General features: G+C 39.2%; 1 protein-coding gene across 1 annotated transcript; it reads right to left on the bottom strand.

The window, feature by feature from the left end:
• Window positions 1–1263: 1263 nt before the first annotated feature.
• Window positions 1264–16100, bottom strand: pdcd5.S (programmed cell death 5 S homeolog). Its single transcript, NM_001094967.2, is given in 6 exon segments — window positions 1264–1909; window positions 2408–2479; window positions 5849–5940; window positions 8476–8537; window positions 10452–10492; window positions 15902–16100. Coding segments are annotated over 6 exon segments (381 nt in total). The 5' UTR covers window positions 15968–16100; the 3' UTR covers window positions 1264–1861.
• Window positions 16101–21330: the final 5230 nt, after the last annotated feature.

The raw sequence follows: 21330 nt of genomic DNA on the forward strand, positions 1-21330 counted from the left end.
TAGATGTAACAATGTTTTTGTGGACTGGCACTTTTGTTCATATCAAAGAGCACAGAAGAGTCCACTTTATAAAGAAGTACATCTTTTAAATATTTTGACTTACTTGATAAGGATCAGTGTTCATTAATGAAGGAAGACAAGAGAATTGAACTTGGTTCAGCTTCTGTATTAGCTCTTGAATTAAATTGCAAATCACATGTCCAGAAACATAGGAGTTTACAGCTTATATTTTTCTAAGTAATTTATAATTTTTAGTGGGTTTTCTAATGTGCCTTCACCTCTAAATACTAAAACTTAATAAACTATATTATGAAATATTTGTTCATGTCTTGTACATGCCATAAATGGTACAATATGGGGAATATTTTGAGTAAAAAAAACACTTCCTAATATATTAGAAATCATATCATCATATAAATGCAAGGATGTAGCATGCACACACCTGACATGTTTTTTTGCAAAAGAAAGATGTCAGGTGTCGACATGCTTTGAATCTGTCAGACTATATGCTTGCCCAAAAATATATGAACGATATGGCATTAACTCACCGTTTAGGGATTTTTTTTTTAGCACACACAGTAGTTTTTTATTGTCAGAATCACTTTAAGGGGCAGATTTATTAAGGGGCGAATTGAGAATTCAAATTTTTTAAATGGTCAAATTTGAGTAGGAAATTCACCAAACTCGATTAGAGTTTTTTTTTAAAAAAAATTGTATTCGATTTTTGAGATTTATCATACTCTGGCACTTAAAATCATGTGACTTTTCGTCACAAAACAAGGAAGTAAAAAAAATTTGTAGCCACGACCTTTGTGCACAGCTCTCTTTTACCCTCCCGCTCACTGATTTGCATATGCAAATCCGGGTTCAGCTGAATCTTTCACAAAGGATTCAGGGTTTCGGCCGAATCCAAAATAGTGGATTCGGTGCATCCCTAATAGTTTCCTAAAAGGACTTGCGCTGTGCTTGCTGTTTCTGCAGGCACACTTTTTTTTATAGATTATTATTCTTAAAAAATGTCATTTTAAAATGGTATGTTTTTTTTGCAATGCATACAGTGTAATATATTATTAATACCACCATTAAAATCATGGTGGTGTTCCTTTAAATGGCAATATCTTATCTATTTGTTTGCACAGCTCGGTTACCCTTCTTATATGCGGTTGTGATTTATAGCCTGTAGTGTTACTGCATATTCTAAACAGACCATAAATACAACAGGCATGCATGACGAATATACAAAAAGTACAGTATCTGGGCCGGTGCACCACAAAATGTAACCTTTATTGTCTGAGCATGTCTAAAATATGTGTCAAATGTTAGTCACACTTCTAGGAAAAAATTTTTTAAAACAAGTTCTTGAAATTTCAGAACAAGTTTGGTGAGGGAAAATGATGTGTGCAGTTCAAATAATTTAACATATAAATGGTTGATAACGTTCCAGGAGACGGATGTATAGCATAGAGTGCATACAATATTCCTCGCCTTATGTACAAGCCATAAAAAAAAATTTCTAACGAAGACTGGTTGTTTAATTTAGAAAATGTAATGTCTTTTTCAGTCATGTTCTTAACTTAAAGTAACGTCAAAAAATAAAATTTTTTAAAGTAATGAAAATATAATGCAGTGTTGCCCTGCACTGGTAAAACTGCTGTGTTTGCTTAAGAAACACGACTATTGTTTATACAAATAAGCTATTGTGTAGCTTATACTACATGATATTTTCATTACTTTAAAGCACTTTAATTTTTTGGTGTTACTGTTCCTTTAAAGAATCTCAATGCCTGTTTTTGAAAAAGCATGCAGTGCTTGAAAGCTCAATCACATCAAAGGCCTCGTTGTTTAACATCTCGGCTATTAATCAGTAGTCTTCATCTTCATCTGAATCCATTACTTTTCTTCTGTTGAACTGGAAGGCGAGAAAACACATATGAATAAAGTGATTTTATATAATGCTGCCATCAACCAGGCCAATATTCCTGTAGACTGGAGCAAAAATGTAAGATTTCTTTACATATTGGAGATCAGGATATTAATAAAAAAAATTAGATTCATACTGGCTTTCGTACAGCATTTTACTGGAGCTCAAATTTGTTTCAATAGAGGACTTTTTTTTTCCTAAGAAGTTTTTCAACAAAATTCTTGCATTCACTGCCTTGTGATATGGTTAGCATAAGAAGCCTGACATTAAATTCCCTTCCTTCCGTCTTATTTTAATGTTAGCTTGGGTAACATTTATTATGTTGTACAATATAACAACATACTTCTCTTTCAGAAATAAAATCTAAATTCTAAGTCAATAAAAAGTAGAAGCCACTAGTCCCCTTGAGTGACAACCACAAGATCCTTTACATCAAATCGTGAGGAGAGAAAAGGGAAGTAAGAGTGGGGCTGGCCATGCACTCACCTTCACTGTAATCTTCTTCTCTGTCTGCTGACTCACTTTTTCCAAAATTTCTATTAATCCATCTTCCGACAACTGAGAGGAACAGAATTTCTGTTATAACCATTACATCCCACTCAGCAATACTGAAATGAACATTTTATTCAAAGCTTAATTTAGAATAAGCTTCACATAAATAGAACATTGATTCAGAAACGGGGCATGCACATTTTAAGAATTCCATGACACGGTTTTCCATTCATTGGCACAGCGTTGCAAAACATCCCCACATTCTTAGGTGGAGTAAGTAAAAGAAAAATATCTCATTGACTGGTAGTGTCTACATAAATCTCATATGGAAATACAGCTATGGCACCTGTTATCCAGAATGCTTGGGACCTGGGGTTTCTGATAACTGATCATTCTGAAATTAGAATCGTCATACCTTAAAGCAGGGATCCCCAACCTCTTTAACCTGTGAGCCACATTCAAATGTAAAAAGAGTTAGGGAGCAACACAAGCATGAAAAAGTTCTTTGGGGTGCCAAATAAGGGCTATGATTGGCTATTTGGTAGCCACTGTGTGGACTGGCAGCCTACAAGAGGCTCTACTTGGCAATATTCTTAGTTTTTATGCAATTAAAATTAGCTTTCAAGCTTGGAATTAAAAAATAAGCTCCTGCTTTGAGGACCCTGGGAGCAACATCCAAGGGGTTGGAGAGCAACAAGTTGCTCACAAGCTACTGGTTGGGGATCACTGCCTTAAAGGGATACGGTCATGGAGAAAAACTGTTTTTAAAAAGCATCAGTTAATAGTGCTACTCCAGCTGAACTCTGTACTGAAATCTGTTTCTCAAAATAACAGATTTTCTTATATTTAATTTTGAATCGGACATCCGGTTTCCCAGCTGCCCCCAGTCATGTGACTTGTGCTCTGATAGACTTCAGTCACTCTTTACTGCAAGTTGGAGTGATATCATCATCTCCCCCCCCAGCAGCCTAACAACAGAATAATGTGAAGGTAACAGGCCTGGACGTCACAATAGGCCCTGATATTCAAAGTACACAGAGGCCCAAACAGCCCACCACCAGCCCCCTATATGGTATCTTTCTTTTGAACTATACAGCAGCCCCTCTGGCATTTGCCAGAGCCCACAGATTGCCAGTCCGGGCCTGGAAGGTAACCAGATAGCAGCTCCATAACACAAGATAACAGCTGCCTGGTAGTTCTAAGAACAACACTCAATAGTAAAAACCCATGTCCCACTGAGACACATTCAGTTACATTGAGTAGGAGAAACAACAGCCAACCAGAAAGCAGTTCCATCCTGAAGTGATTTGATGACCAGGCAAAATGACCTGAGAAAGCTGCCTACACACCAATATTACAACTACAATATTTTACACTTGCTGGTTCAGGAATGAAATGTTGTATTGTAGAGTGAATTATTTGAAATGTAAATAGTGTAATTTAGAAATAAAAATTACATCAAAAAATCATGACAGCATCCCTTTAAGTCTACTAGAAAATCATGTAAACATTAAATATACCCAATAGGCTGGTTTTGCTTCCAATAAGGTTTAATTATATCCTAGTTTGGATCAAGTACAAGGTATTGTTTTATTATTACAGAGAAAAAGGAAATATTTTAAAAATGTGGATTAAATGTAGTCTATGGGAGTTTTCTGGATAATGGGTTTCTTGTACAAATTACTATTAAAGTGTATACAGTAAAGTTGTTTTGTTTATTTTTTAATATATGTCTTGCAAACCAGGTGCATTATGCCCCTGAAATGTGTAACCTGCAACACATCATATTTTCTGTTCTGGAAATTAAACTGCGTTATATACTAAATTTAGAATGGTCTCACAACACATAAGAACACATAAAATATGTGAATATGTGATTGATGATCCGTGTCAACACATATCAACTTATGCTTAAAGTGAATCAAGTTCATGTGTGTAATAATACTGAAACACAAACCTGATACAAGGAAAGCTGGGGACTTAGCCCATATATCTGCATGTTGAGCCTAAACTAACAGAGCTTATATACCACGCCGCACTATAAGGCATAAATTTGGTCTATTTTCACTCTATTTCCCTTAAAAAAACTGTAATAGTAAAAGACATTTGTTCCAGCAAACTGTAATGTCCACAATATTCACCATTTGATAAAAATGCCCCTTGGTGTGAGAGCACAGGAATGGCAATGGAATGACATGGCAACTGATTTTATAGTGATGGTTCATACCATTTTAATAGAAACCTTGGGGGGGGGGGGGTTTAAGAATTTTGCTGGAAGCCATCTTTTCTCTGTTCTTGCTAAGAAATCCAGTCTATAACCATGCCAATCTGTTTTCTCTCTTAAGAGCCCTGGGATTTGTGGTTTTGCAGGAAAGCTAGCTCCTTATACAAGGTAGATAAGGTAACTTTGAGACAACAGTCCCAGAAGCCCTGACTTCTCGAACTGTGTGGAGTCCCGAAGATAGCAAAAATCAAGACAGTTACCACAGGACTTCTCCACCCTCTATCATTTCCTTTTCTTACTGACCTATAAAATTTGAGCAATTACATGAATTCTACTGGAAGAATTGTTCGTTTTGGCACATATTCACTTTATAACATCAATTGGACACTTATTTTAACCTAGCATAATTCAATGTTATATACAGCGTTGGGAATTAATTACTAATGATTTAATAATCTACAATTCAATTCTTTCTGATTATCTAATAACACTCAGCCACTTTTAATAGAGCACTTAGTCACTTTAAGCTACTTGTGAGGCTAAGGTAAAGAATTTAATTAACTGATTGCATTAGAACTTTATAGTAGTATATGGTTTTAAGTTACCAAGCACTGTGTATAAAGGCAACTTCTTGACTTGAAAAATATAACATTTTTTATATCAACACGTGGTGCAATCCTCCAGTTACTTCTAAAAGAATTAAAACATGTTTTAATTGAAAGAAGGGATATCACAGGAATGGTAACTACATCCTGAAGAAATGTAAGCTCCACTAAAATGTGATCTGCAACTTTAATCTGACTCAAATCAGGAATACAGTAGTGAAAAAGAGAGTGGGTCAAATATAAATATATATTTATTTTTTAAATCCGTTTTAATATGCTTTTAGAGGAATAGTCCAATAAAAAGTGAGTAAAATATACTCAAGACATGCCAAACAAAACCAGATTATTTTGTGCCCAGGAAGAAACACCCAGGAGAGGCATCAAACTGCTCAGCTCAATTGAACGAGTGTCAAAATACACTAAATTATTATAGCCGATATATCTGACCTTTAAATGTAGTGACTTTTTATGTGTAGAATTTACTGAAAGGAACCAAAGGATTGAGCACCTTTCACCAAAACAATGGAGAAGTGCCACTGCAAAATCATAGCGTGTAACATAATGTAAATTAGGAATTTATCTTTGTGACATTTAATAGGAACTTACTTTGCCACCAAGTTGTCCAAATCTTGCCATTTGTATAAGATAATTCTCAACAGCTTTGGCTTTCTCTGGTTTAACAAGTGCCAGATTATTCACTGTTTAAAGATAATAATATTGTCAATTAATGAGTAAGCTTATCAGTAAATTTCATATAATATTGGTCATTTATATAAACATAATACCATTCTAACTAGGGATGCACCGAATACACTATTTTGGATTTGGCCGAACCCCCGAATCCTTTATGAAAGATCTGGCCAAATATCGGGCCAAATCCAAACCCTAATTTGCATATGCAAATCAGCGAGGGGGACGGAAAAACAGCTGCGCATGAAGTGCGTGGCTAAAAATTGTTTTACTTCCTTGTTTTGTGACGAAAAGTCAAATGATTTTAAGAATTCGGATTTGAATTCAGATTCGCTTGAATCCTGCTAAAAATGGCTGACTACAGGATTCGGTGCATCCCTAATTCTAACAGAACAGTACTGTACAAACAATACAATCACACATTCACCAGAGCAGACTATATTCTTATACTTCATAGGCTCACCCAAATAAGGTATATGCTTTGTCATATTAGGGAGCCAGTGCTGCAGATAACATTGGGTCTCTAGAAAACAGACTGGATATTGTCAATAATCCTGTTTAACTGAACACATTAAGGTATTAGCTGTTCTGGGGTTTTTATTGCTACATTGAAAATCAGGGGTATCTATGTCTCATGCCCATTTGCAGTCCAAACAGTTCATTTGAGCAGATGGCGAGCATAGAGTTTGAAAAGAGAAGGAAATGTTCAATCCACTGGTCTGATACCCTGGGCCAGTGCTCCTGTTAGCCGATAACTGCACTGGCCCAGGATACCTGCAAGCGAATAATCCTCTTCCTTTGTTCTTTGCACAGGCTCACATGCACAGTTAAAAAAAAAGCATTTGCACTGTGCATGTGCTGATGCTGGATTTTGAAGAGGGAAGAGGATCACTCGCATGTGAGTACCCCAGGTTGCTGCTATCAGGCAAGTCATTACAATCCTTGGGGGTGTCCTAACTTTTGGCATCTCCTATGGATTGGATTTCTTCTTTAATATCTATGCACTGGTACGGATATTAAAGGGATACTGTCATGGGGAAAAAAAAATTTCAAAATGAATCAGTTAATAGTGCTGCTCCAGCAGAATTCTGCAATGAAATCCATTTCTCAAAAGAACCAACAGATTTTTTTTTTATATACAATTTTGAAATCTGACATGGGGCTAGACATATTGTCAATTTCCCAGCTGCCCCAAGTCATGTGACTTGTGCTCTAATAAACTTCAATCACTCTTTACTGCAAGTTGGAGTGATATTACCCTCCTCCCTTTCCCCCCCAGCAGCCAAACAAAAGAACAATGGGAAGGTAACCAGATAACAGCTCCCTAACACAAGATAACAGCTGCCTGGTAGATCTAAGAACAACACTCAATACTAAAAACCTATGTCTCACTGAGACACATTCAGTTACATTGAGAAGGAAAAACAGCAGCCTGCCAGAAAGCATTTCTCTCCTAAAGTGCAGACACAAGTCACATGACCAGGGGCAGCTGGGAAATTGACAAAATGTTTAGCCCCATGTCAGATTTCAAAATTGAATATAAAAAAATCTGTTTGCTCTTTTGAGAAATGGATTTCAGTGCAGAATTCTGCTGGAGTAGCACTATTAATGGACGCGTTTTGGAAAAAAAAAAAACGTTTTCCGATGACAGGGTCCCTTTAAAGCCTAGTCTTTCTTTATTTTTTTGGATTTTGGGTATTAATGTCCCTTTCTGGTCAACCAACTGTTCATAGTGCTTAGCAGTCAACAACATTACAGATGTAAGAGAGCATGGTAGCTCAGTGGGTAGCACTCTGCCTCACAGTACTACGATCTGTAAAGAGTTTGTTGTATGTTCTCTATTTGTGACTGGGTGCTCGATTTTCCTTCCACACTTCAAAAACATGCAAGAAAGTTAACTGGCACCTGATAAAATTGACCCTACTATGTGAGGGACCTTAGATTGTAAGCTGCATTGAGGCAGGGACTGATGGACTTTTAACTCCTTTTTGGGAAGAACCCAGCCCCCACATGTAACTGCTTTTGGGGAAGAACCCAGCCCCCACATGCTACCTTGCATCATCGGAGTATGACCCCACAGTTTGGGAGACTACATTATAAATGTAATCTGACAGTTTGAGAAAGAATGCATAAATCTGATTCCCCAGTTCATGAAAGAAAATATGATGTATGCACTGCAACACAAACTGTAAGCTCACAACGCTCTTATTTTTGTGGTTCCTTTTATATACTAACAGATATGTCAACTAACCCAACATTTTTGGGAGTCACCCTGATTAAAACCCCTCCTCATCCGCAGCAACATCTCTGTTGGACCAAGAAATGCTTTATTGGTGTGGCCTGGGTGGAAGAGAGGCTTGGCTGGGGATCTAATGAATTCAGGTGGACATCTTGGTAGTTAACATTTCAACAGAGGAGCGAGTCATACATCTGATTGGGTTCTATGAATAACCATGTCTTACAACAGAAATAATGACTTAACCAGTGGGGAAGAGAAGGTGCGTTAAGTGTAGTTCAAACAGAAGAGACAGGAAGATACTCACACCTGGCCCGTGCTGCCTGACTGAGAACTTGAGCCAAAATATTATTTCTCATGTCATCTTCTCTGTGAGCAAAGAGCAAAGAAATTAATAAGCTTACTTTAACCTTCAACCAAAGTTGAACATCCATATTTAAAAAAACAAAGACAAAGGGAACTATAAAATGTCCTTACAAGATTAGACATTTATGTATGTAATTTATGCAACTTTAAAAAAGAAAAAAGAAAAAGTGTCTTCCATGTTGTAGCCCACCATGACTGAATGTAAGCCTCTGGACCAGAATACACAAGGGGCTGAATGATCAAGTCATTTGTGAATGCAACTTCAGACATGTTACCCTGGGAAAAAGCTACAAGGAAGTTTGACTGTTGGACAATGACCAGTGGGACTGATTGATGCTTGGTGGTCAAACAGTACAATCAGTTCAACTGGCTGAGCTTTTGCATGACTAAAACATGCAGTGTTCTGCAGAGATGACGCCAATAGACTGCAAAGGGAGAAAAAAAAAAAACATTGACGACCATAGACTAACTAATTGGCAAATTTCCCCAGCAGCAAATTTTTGGCCAAGCGAAACAGGTTAAAATCACCCATCCCTAGATGGATCTTTCAGTGTATGTCCAGTTTTACAAGTAAGGGGTTTATTATAGAGGGGCTATAAATTAGATTTGTTTAAATAAATGCCCTACTTACATGACTACTTGCAGTAGGTGGGACCCAGAGTAAACTAAAAAGGGTAATTAATGAATTAAAAAAAAAAACAGTTCTGCACTGTTTACTACAAACCACAATGAAAAATACAGCTATAGAATGCATTTCCAACTTAAAGGAAAACTATACCCCCCAAACAATGTAGGTCTCTATAAAAAGATATTGCATAAAACAGCTCATATGTAAAATCCTGCTTCATGTAAATAAACCATTTTCATATTAATATACTTTTCTAGTAGTATGTGCCATTGGGTAATCATAAATAGAAAATTGCCATTTTAAAAAATAAGGGCCGCCCCCTGGGATCGTAGGATTCACTGTACTCACAAACATATCAACAAAATGCACCAAATCCAGGATTCTGCCTTTTTCAGCAGATTTCAGACGAATCCTTCTGTCTGGCCGAACCGGAATCGCGTGACTTTTTGTCACAAAACAAATAAAAAATGTTTTCCCCTTCCCACCCCTAATTTGCATATGCAAATTAGGATTCCGTATTCAGAACAGTTTACAGGATCGGCGACCCCCCTTCCCAGAGCTGCTTTAGAAGGTGAAAAATTAAACCTTACACTTAGAAAAACGGTCACATATCGAAAATAGAAAGTAATTGGAAAAAGTCTTTATTTCTGGTGAACTATCTGAAACCAACTCAACTGAAAAAAGTGTTGGAAGGTGAACAACCCATTTAAAGGGCACCCATCAGTAAAAAATGGTTTCCTCCACTGGAAGGACGGTCCCAATGTGGCAGCCATGCTGGGACACATACATATGAGGGGAAAAGGAAGGCAAGGTGGCTAAATACATTTATCTCTGATTTCATGGGCCAAAAATTGGATCCCACAAGGGGCCTATGCAGACTTATTGAGAGAGGACTGCATTCACAGCTTAAGTCATTGCCGAACCCCAAAGGAAGACCATCCTTTTGCCCCATATATTAGTCAATAAGCTTTGGACTTTGGTCAGCAGTCAAGTTAGCAAGCAATACTGACCTGTGTATAAGGGTCAAACACCACTTCACTAAGCCCGTTTTCCCTCATATATAATAAATGTCAGAATGGTTGGCCAAGTACAACAGGTAACAAGTAAGTTCTACCTGCTGACTGGTTGCTATATGTGATAAGGAGAGTAGCAAACCTTGCTCCTCATATTACTTATCCCCCTTTTGTGTTTAAAATGTATTTTCTAGAAGGTTGAACATTCATTGGCAGACTGTATTGCACTGCCAGCATATATCACAATTAAGGGCATTGTTTACTTTATGCACACACCTTTGTTTGGCTTCCTGTTGAGACTGATCGTTCCCAGCATCCTAAAAAATAAAAGAATAATTAATACCTGGACTATACTACATGGATATACTTAATATAATCAGTTCCAAAAGGAATGATGAAAAAAAGGAGAAGCTGAAAGTTAAGAACACATTCGTTTTGCAAACAGGGAAACCTTTCAGCTAATTTTTCCTAGACTTTCAAGAATTCAATTTCCCTGAGAAATGTATATGCAGTTTTAAAGGTATCATAATACTGAGAAAAACTACACAAATACACAATTACAAGCAATTCAAACAGCACTGCAGTAAAGAACCCACACTATGTACTTAATATGTGTGTATGCTGATTATTTATGACAAGATGCCACAAAAGCAAGTGTGAAAGCAGCCACATATGTTTTTCAAGCGAGAGACCCCCTCAGCCTGCGAAAAAATGTCTATATTATTATTAGCAACAGAATTGGATTCTTTAATTAAGCAGGCATAAAAACAAATAAAAAATACTCTCTAAGCTCGCAGCTCTCTAACTCTGAGTTAGTGAGTGACTTTTGACCCTAAGTATGCAACTCAGATTCAAAAGCACCAGTTATGACCCATGCCCCCCCCCCAAGTCACTGGACTGGTAACCAATCAGTGGAAACCAAGAGAGAGTTGGAGGAATTAGTGTTCAGGCTATTATGTTAGACATGCAGTCACTCCAGCCTTTATACATTACATTTTTTGGCTAACTAACTATTTTAGAAACATTTTTTATTCTACAGCCTATTTACCCAGTTTTTATACTGAAAAATTCCTTTAATGTTTACGGTTACTTTGAAGGTGAAATACCCCTTTAATAAATCTAAGGAGCCAGAGTTTAAAGGGGAATTATTGTGACAATTAATTTAATATAAGCTTCATCATACTTAAATAAGAAAATTTCTAAATACAATTACATAAGAATTATGTACAGTTTCTGAAATAATGAAGTTTATATTCAATGTCCCTCTCTCAGCATCTGTTTCTCTTCATTCTGTCTTCATGCAGCAGTTGGGTGTCAGATATGCATTGACAGTTACGGTAGATCCAATATATCTTATAGGGGGCTCCTTTTGCCTAGAAGATGTATTAAAGCTCACTCTATTAAAACTACCAGACATCGTGTCTCTCTACATGCAGAATTTGTGCAAAAGGCAGTTATTTTGTTTGTACTGGAATCAGTTATTTGAGTGAGCTCTAATACATCTGCTAGGAAAGGGAGCCCCCTATAAGATATATTGGATCTAACCAGTGGCGTAACTAGATATTACAGGGCCCCACAGCAATGTTTTTTCAGGCCCCCAAAATATCTAGAGGTTGACTTGTTTTACCAATATTCATTGAAATTGTATATGAATTAGGATCTAATGGGGCCCCTATACCTCCTGGGCCCCCTGCAGCCGCAGGGTCTGCTTCCTCTATAGTTACGCCCCTGGATCTAACTGTCAATGATTATCTGACACCCAACTGCTGCATGAAGACAGAATGAAGACAAACAGATGCTGAGAGAGGGATAGTGAATATAAACTTGATTGTTTCAGAAACGATGCAGGATATTTAATTTATTGCATTTAGAAAGTTTCTTATTTCAGTATGATGACGCTTATATAAAATTTTAATTTTGAAGATGGTTCCCCTTTAAGGAAGCCTTGTAACAGAATGCACATCGTGTTTTATTTTCAGTGGACACCGATAGGAATTATCCAAATGGTTATGTACTATAAAGAACCTTGCTTTTCTTGCTTTGTTCCCAGACATTCATAAGTTTAATGTATGATTTTTTTTTTTAGCCTTTTAAGGTAATGTCCTACAGTGGGTCGGGTACTTGCGCAAAAAAAAAGCGGGTACCCTGTGGAATGAGGGTAGGATTTTCAGGTGTGGGTATAAATGCTGGTCTGCGGGTTGCAGGTCTCATCTAAATTTTTTATCTTATGTTATATTGTCTATAATACACAAAAGCCATGAATGATATCCTTATAAACGGTGAGTTCTGATGTCATCAGTTATAAACGGTGAGTTCTGATGTCATTTCTGTCACATGACTTACTGAAACTTGTGTATTATAATAAATAAAGTACTCCCAGTTGCAAAATATGAGGATATTAGACGTTACCTCGGTGTTCCATGACCTGTATAAAAACACTCTGCCTTCGGCCTTGTGTTTTTATATGGTCATGAAACTCCTAGGTAACTTATAGTATCCTTATATTTTACAAGAAGGGGTACTTTATTGTCTATATATTTTACTCTGTCCCCCGCCAAATTTTGATGCAGCAACATTACTTCCTTGATGGCGATCGGTTGTGGATAAGGCAATTGCGCATCAGGGTCGGGTAGCGGATCAAAGTGGGTAAATATGCGGGTCGTGTTGCGGGTTCGGGGTCTTAGAAATTGGTTCCACACAGGACTCTATTTTAAAGGTCTTCCCCACAGTTCAGGACACAGGAAAACTTGAGGAAATGAAATCCCTAAGGAAATGGCATCACTATGAGCCCCGGACTAGTAAACACCAGTAAACCCCCGATTCTCTAAAGAATCGTTAATGAAAGAATGGTAACAACAGTGAGGCAGCAAAATGCGATGGGTGCTGATTCACTCGGCATCCCCAGGCAGCAACTGGCGACGCTAATTTGTGGGGATGTAGAGTGAATCTGTGCCTATTGCTTGTTATTACCTATCTGCTATTAGAATTCTTAAATTTTGAGTTTATTGGTAGTAAAGTGTTACTGAAAAATTTCTTTATAAACAACATTTTTTGTGAAAATGTTCTCCTGTCCTTGAATGAGTTCTCCCTGGTGAGCTGTACTTAAAATCTTGACTTTAACATCAGATGAACGCTGCACTCTTGAAAATGCAACATAAAGTTGACCATGACCAAACACAGGCTCAGATAGGTAAATGCCGACTTTATCCAATGTTTGTCCTTGTGATTTGTTGATTGTCATGGCAAATGCAGCCTTAATGGGGAATTGTCGTCGTTTAAGTTTAAAAGGTAATTCCTGGTCAGAACTGGTAAGGTCAATTCTGGGAATCAAAACAGTATCACCGCTATGGGATCCTGTAAGCACTTCTGCCTTGATAACATTTTGTCTCATGCTCTTCACAACCAACCGTGTACCGTTACATAAACCTTGCTTAGTGTTAGGGTAGGGGCACACGGCGCGATTTCGCCGCGATTCTGCGCTGGGCGAGTTGTCGCTGCGTTTTTTAAGCCGAAATAGCTTTGCTAACTTTGGCGCTGGCGTCAATGCAAATCGCGGCGAAATCGCTGCGCTAATTCACACGCGGCGATTCTTTTTCTACTGTCGCCCGGAAACGCTCAGCGAGGCAACTTCGGACGACAATAGAAAACGAATCGCCGCGTGTGAATTAGCGCAGCGATTTCGCCGCGATTTGCATTGACGCCAGCGCCAAAGTTAGCAAAGCTATTTCGGCTTAAAAAACGCAGCGACAACTCGCTTAGCGCAGAATCGCGGCGAAATCGCGCCGTGTGCCCCTACCCTTAAGGTTTCTTAACAGCATGACTATTGTTCCTACTTTGAGTATAAGATTGTGTTGTGGTAATCCAGCATTGTTGATAGTGTTTAAATATTCTAATGGGAAGTTAAGTTTCTCACTTTCGTCTTCAGAATCAATACAGTCTGTACTCAGAAAGACACAGCTTTGTCCAGGAAGTAATGCAATCACTTGGTTGTTTATCATGTCAACATCAATATTTTTTGGAGATAATATAGCCCGTTTTGCTAAAAATGGCCACCCACGCAGGTACGCAACCGGTTCCCCTCCTAGAGTGACGCTAGCGCCGCCATTAGACAAACTTGCAAAGGAGTAGCAAGATGGCCGACGCTTATACAGACTTTAGTGGGTGGATGACAAACTCGCAGAGGAGTAGCAAGATGGCCGACGCTTATACAGACTTTAGTGGGCGGATTTGGCAGTGGGCGGATGACAAAGTCGCAGAGGAGTAGCAAGATGGCCGACGCTTATACAGACTTTCGTGCAGGTACGCAACCGGTTCCCCTCCTAGAGTGACGCTAGCACCGCCATTAGACAAACTTGCAAAGGAGTAGCAAGATGGCCGATGCTTATACAGACTTTAGTGGGCGGATGACAAACTCGCAGAGGAGTAGCAAGATGGCCGACGCTTATACAGACTTTAGTGGGCGGATTTGGCAGTGGGCGGATGACAAAGTCGCAGAGGAGTAGCAAGATGGCCGACGCTTATACAGACTTTCGTGCAGGTACGCAACCGGTTCCCCTCCTAGAGTGACGCTAGCACCGCCATTAGACAAACTTGCAAAGGAGTAGCAAGATGGCCGATGCTTATACAGACTTTAGTGGGCGGATGACAAACTCGCAGAGGAGTAGCAAGATGGCCGACGCTTATACAGACTTTAGTGGGCGGATTTGGCAGTGGGCGGATGACAAAGTCGCAGAGGAGTAGCAAGATGGCCGACGCTTATACAGACTTTCGTGCAGGTACGCAACCGGTTCCCCTAGTGTGACGGTGAGCGCATCTGCCTCCCTAGATCCTAACCTTCCAGCGGTCACCGCCTGAGTGAGCAGGAAAGAAGAGGCGGCGGGAGGCAGAAGGAGACGGTGAGCGCATCTGCCTCCCTAGATCCTAACCTTCCAGCGCATCTGCCTCCCCGATCCTAACCTGTTCTGATCCTAACCTTCCAGCACATCTGCTAATCGAAGGCCGCATCTATGTCTTTCGGCTGAAGTTGCGCGCGCATCTCATAGATCCTAACCGAAGTTGCGTGCGCATCTGCCTCCCCTCCACTCGGGACATAGATAGGCCTTCGGTTAGTATATAGGATTAGGTTAGGGAATGATCTGTTTTTCTCTGTCTGCAGATGCACTCCTTTGTGTAGCTCAAATGACAGACACAGAGCCGTGACACAAGCAGAACTCACTTAACCTCCAGATTGGACTTGTCCTATTTCAGGAGTCAGAGGGAAAAGGGCAGAGCGTAGAGACAAACGCCACATTCAACAACAATTACATTTACAAATGACATTAAACCCAACAAACAAGGTTAATGGACATCGATGGAAACTTGCTGACAATTCTATGTGCTACCGCTGTGCATTCTGGGTGCAATGCTTATGGACCACTGTCAGTTATGTGGCACCTGTGCTCTCCCCCAGTGCATTACATGTCACGTGCTCAGCACACACAGCTGTCGCAATCGCTAAATGTGACGCACACTGGCAATCAGTGCTGATTTTATAGACATGTATGTGGTGGGTGTGTTTAAATGTTCAGTCTGGGATGAAGCCGATTTGGCAATGAACAAAGAGTAAGAGTGAATGGAAGTGTCACAGGGATAATGAGACGCATAGCAGCATCAGGCTCAATGCTCAGCACGTTGTCGTGTTACTGATAGATGAGAATCTGTGCAGGAGAATAAAGCGGACTCCTCACCCCATGTTTACTCTGCAGCTCTGACATGCGCTGCCTGCGAATCGCCTCCAGCTCCGGGTCCGCCATTCCGCTCCAGTCCTGGTTACACCCCAAGTCTCTCCACACTCGGCCTCCCTGGAACTGCCTAAATTGTGCGTCACGGCGTTCTTACAGCGGCACGCCTGCGCACTAGCGCCTTTCCCAAGACATTACTAGTTGCAGGCTTTCATAATCGAATGTAGTCTCTGTTTTGTGCCATTTTGGGTTGTCTGTCATCCTAGGCGGAAGCAAACAGCTTGAACTTCTGAGGGGGAAGCCTTCCTGATTTTAAAGAATTATTTTCTTCTTCTCTTAGCCCATCCCCATTGTTATGTTTGGCTCAAACACTGGGCACCCACTTACCTGGTTGGGCTGTTTTCCTGTTACACTACTGGAGCCTATGATTAGGTGTTTGTGACACAAACTGCGTGAGGCTGTGGACGCAATAAACTCTCTTCACTCTCAACTAATTGCCTGGTGGAAATTTGTCTTTCCAAAAGGTTTTCTACTCGAACATCTTAGCAAGTTAATGCTGGCATCTTAATAGGGTTGCCACCCGTCCAGAATTTTACCGGCCTGGTCGGTAAAACACCTGCCGGGGCCGGTATTACAAATTTACCGGCAATGTAGCTGCCGGTAATTTGTCATACCATTTACAAAATCCCTTGCCCACCAATGAAAACTTAAATTTTCTTCGGCTTGTGGCGATGTGGCCCCGCACCTTTTGTGACAATACCCCGTGGCCCCGCCCCTTTTCTGCACAGCCCGCCAGCTCCACCCCTTTTGCGTCTCGCTCTGCCCTTTTAGTTGGCCGGTAATTTGTTTTTTTTAAAAAGTGGCAATGGCCGTAATTTCTACTTATGTAACAGGGCAACCCTTTTGCAGTAAAAAATAAAGTGGTAAAAAGGTTAAGATAATCATAGCATGCTTTCAGAACATTTTAGTTCCTTTTTTAAGCTGATTTCGGCTGAAGCTGTGATGTTCCCTGGTATATATACTGTAGGTACTAAATACCTGTATGTACTAAATACAAAGCTCTTGAGCAGGGTCGGACTGGGCTGGTGGGACACTAGGTACAACCCTGGTGGGCCCAATCACTCTTTACTGTTACCCTGCAAGTTGGAATGATATCACTCCCCATCCATTCCCACGCCCAAAGCAGCCTATCAACAGAACATTGGGCAGCTCCCTAACACCTCTGCTGAAGGGTTTGTTTACATTTCAGTGCCCCACCTAGTAGTAGACGTGAGAATACCACCCAAGCAGGAAAAACCTTGCTTGGGTTTTGATTACATACAATGAAGCGAGAAACAATAGCTGTCTTAAAGCAATTCTGGCTCCTTCTCAAAGCTCAGAATTAGGCACAAAGCACTGAGATGGCTGCCTCCACACCAATATTACAGGCAGCTAAAAAAAATACATTTGTTGGTTTAAGAATAACATTTTAAATGTTAGAGTGAATTATTAAAATAATGGCAAAGGTTGTTCACATTTGAGATATCTTTTAGTATGATGTAGAGAGAGATATCCTGAGACAATTTGCAATTGGTTTCCATTTTTCATTATTTGTGGGTTTTGACTCATTTAGCTTTTTTATTCAGCAGCTCGTCAATTTGCATTACAAGCAATCTGGTTGCTAGGGTCCATATTACCATAGCAACCGTGCATCGATATGAATAAGAGACTGCAATATGAATAGGAGAGGCCTGAATAGAAAGATGAGAAATAAAAGTAGCAATAACAATATGGGGCAGATTTACATATGGTCGAATATCGAGGGTTTATTAACCCTCGATATTCGACTGCCGAATGGAAATACTTCGACTTCGAATATAGAAGTCGAAGGATTTACCGCAAATAGTTTGATCGATCAATCAAACGAAAAATCGTTCGATCGAACGATTAAATCCTTCGAATCGTTCGAGTCGAAGGATTTTAATCCATCGATCGAACGATTTTTCTTCGACCAAAAAATTGTTAGAAAACCTATAGGGACCTTCCCCATAGGCTAACATTGCACCTCGGTAGGTTTTAAAGTGGACCTGTCACCCAGACACAAAAATCTATATAATAAAAGTCCTTTTCAAATTAAAGATGAAATCCAATTTCTATTTTTTATTAAAGCATTCATAGCTGCTGTAAGCTCATTTAAAAATCTCAGATGTCAATCAAATATTGTCTGCCCCTCCTCTATGCCATGGGCATAGAGGCGGGGCAGACAATTACTTACACTTTCCATTCAGCACTTCCTTGATGTCACTGCTCTCCACACATTCCCCCGTTCTCTTTACCATTTAATTGTGTAGCCAGGGCATGGGGATGGACATCGGGTCCCCTATTCTGGTGCACAAACAAAATTCTGAGATGATGCAAGGCTTGTCTTAATAACAAAATGGCTGCTGCCTGCTTGCTATCATTTTGAATTCCCAGACTGAAGGAAACAAGATTCAAATCATTTAAACAGTGGAATTAAAGTTCATTTTGCTTGACTAATGTGATAATATAGGATTTTGAATAATTTTTTTGGGTGACGGGTCCCCTTTAAGTGGCGAAGTAGGGGGTCAAAGTTTTTTTTAAAGAGACAGTACTTCGATTATCGAATGGTCAACTATTCGAACGATTTTTAGTTCAAATCATTCGATTCGAAGTCGTAGTTGAAGTAGCCAATTCCATGGTCGAAGTAGCCAAAAAAACCATTCGAAATTCAAAGTTTTTTTTATTCTATTCCTTCATTTGAGCTAAGTAAATGGGCCCCTAAATGTCTAGCCTAACAGCATTTAGAAGGGGTTGCAACGCCCATTTGACAGCTGCAAGAGTCAGAAGAAAAAGGCAAATAATTATTAAACTATAAAAAATAAATAATTAAAAGCAATTGAAAAGTTTCTTAGAATTGGCCGTTCTATAACATACTGAAAGTTACCTTAAATCCCTTTAAGTAAACGAAACACATTTTTATGGCAGGAAAGGAAGCCATGTTTTTCCCCCACAATGCATTGTAGTTCTTCAAAATTCTAGCACCTACCACATTTGTGAACAATATATCAAAATGTATGCATATTTATGAATGCATAAGTTACAGCTAACATTATCAGATCGGAGCTGGCATCACTTTCAGCTTGCCGATGCACACAGAGTTAATGATGGCATTAGGGTGCCATTCAGTTGGTGGTTTTCTCATGATAAACCATAGATAGATCATTTTTTAGATCCAACTAAATCAGACCCCACATTTGCAAGCATATTTCAGTGAATCAGTTCTAATATGCAGATGCAAGTCTGGCTCACACCACTAGTTGTCCTTGTGTTCTTTTTAACTTGAAGTTACAACAGCAGTGGCAAGCATTTTGATTCTGTTAATTCAAGTGGAAGCAAAGCAAAACAGCAAAACTATTAGAGATTATTTTTTTTTTTATTATTGGTAGTGAACATGCTTGGTCCTAAGAACAGCTGAATATGGCTGAGACCCTAGAGAGAACAGAAAATACTCTCCTCACCTCTTCAACCTTTAAATGTAGTGGCAACAGCATGTAACCCTAGGTAATTGTATTGCTTTTTCATAGGCAGAAGTGGTTATTTGTCCTTTAATTGAGGACTCAAAGGACATACGCACAGGAGGTCTCAAATAAAGCTTCACAATGATTGCATGTTGAGTTGTGAGACCCTGCATCTTTGTTGACTGCAGTGCAATGGATTAACCCAAGTCAGTTCTTCTACATTCTTTATGACCAATATCCGGAGCTAAATGGGCGTTCTATCTTAACAAAATGTGACCTGAGAGAGGGCTACTGACATTTTTGTGGAGATGACTGTTGCTTCTTACATAGGCATGGCACTCAGCATTCAATATTACAAAAGAAAACACACCTAGAGCTTCCCAACCAGGAGTAGCCAACTTTTAATATTCCAGGGCAACCAGCATTTTATTAAGAAAAAAAAAATAGAAAGAAAATGCATTGTAATACTGACACATTCCTCAGAGCTTCATGGGTCAAAATTACTTGCCAGTTGTCTGATGATGTTAAGAATGAAAGACACTAATATGAAATTATACAGATCTTAAAGAAAGCACATTATATAAAGTAGTCCTGTATATTTTTCTATTCCATTTTCCACTTGTCCCACACTGCCTCTTTTCCGCTGGTTGGAATCAAAAGCTCTTTAAATGAGCAGCATTTCTGCTGGATTCAGGAATGAGAAATGCTCATTAAACAGAAAGCGGCAGTTTCCACAGAGCTGCACACCAGACCCGCTTTGTTTATAGATGGAAATCTAATTGCATTTAATGTTCCTGCATTGCACTGCCATCTCAGACAGCCCATACCTTACTAGTAATATACTTGCTTGGCACTGTATTTGAGCAAAACAAACTAATCATTATCAATGTACAATCTTCATCCTCAGCGCTCTTGTCACTGGCTATGTATTTACCATCACAGCATATAATAGTGCAATTATTTGTATTACTGTGAGCGTCATTCTTTGTTTATTTCCACTCAATGGATTTTAGCTAAGGCTATCCTGAAAAAAAGTTGATTATGCCTCTAAAGCTGTAGTATAACTAACATATTTATTATTGTTCAATTGAAAAATGTAATGCTTTCATATAAATAAAGCCCATACAATCTTCTCTGCAGCGGCTTGTAGTTTTTGAATTCTTATTTACGTTGTGCTACAAAATAAATAGATAAATGCAATACACACCCAGGATGCATTTGGTGTGCATAAATTAAGGGGCAGATTTACATAGGGTCGACTATCGAGGGTTAATTAACCCTCGATATTCGACTGCCGAATGTAAATACTTCGAATATCGAAGTCAAAGGATTTAGCGCTATTCCTACGATCGAACGATTACAGGTAAATCCTTCGAATCGAACAATTCGATAAGGATACAGTATTCCTTCAATTAGAAAATTGTTAGGAAGCCTATAGGGACCTTCCCCATAGGCTAACATTGGCCTCGGTAGGTTTTAGGTGGCGAACTAGGGGGTCAAAGTATTTTTTAAAGAGACAGTACTTCGACTATCGAATGGTCGAATAGTCGAACGATTTTTAGTTTGAATCGTTCGAATCTAAGTCGAAGTAGCCTATTTGATGGTCGAAGTAACCATATTCGACCATTCGAAATTCAAAGTATTTTTTCTTCTATTCCTTCACTCGAGCTAAGTAAATGGGCCCCTAATAATACACAATAAAGAGTCAGTGGCAAGTTAAAACGACACCATCATTCACAAAATGCAATATTTTGTATTCAAAGCCTAAGCAAACGTGTATGATGTAGTAGAGTTGCGAAGTGTTGGAAAAAGGTACAGTAGTTAACATAAATTGTGAAAAGCTTACAGTTTAGCCAATAGTTTAACTTGGGCTTGAACACAGTAGTGATTCCACATTGCTAATGTGTTTCCTTGCTT

This window comes from Xenopus laevis, chromosome 4S (assembly GCF_017654675.1).
Source record: "Xenopus laevis strain J_2021 chromosome 4S, Xenopus_laevis_v10.1, whole genome shotgun sequence".
NCBI classification, from domain to species: Eukaryota; Metazoa; Chordata; class Amphibia; order Anura; family Pipidae; genus Xenopus; species Xenopus laevis.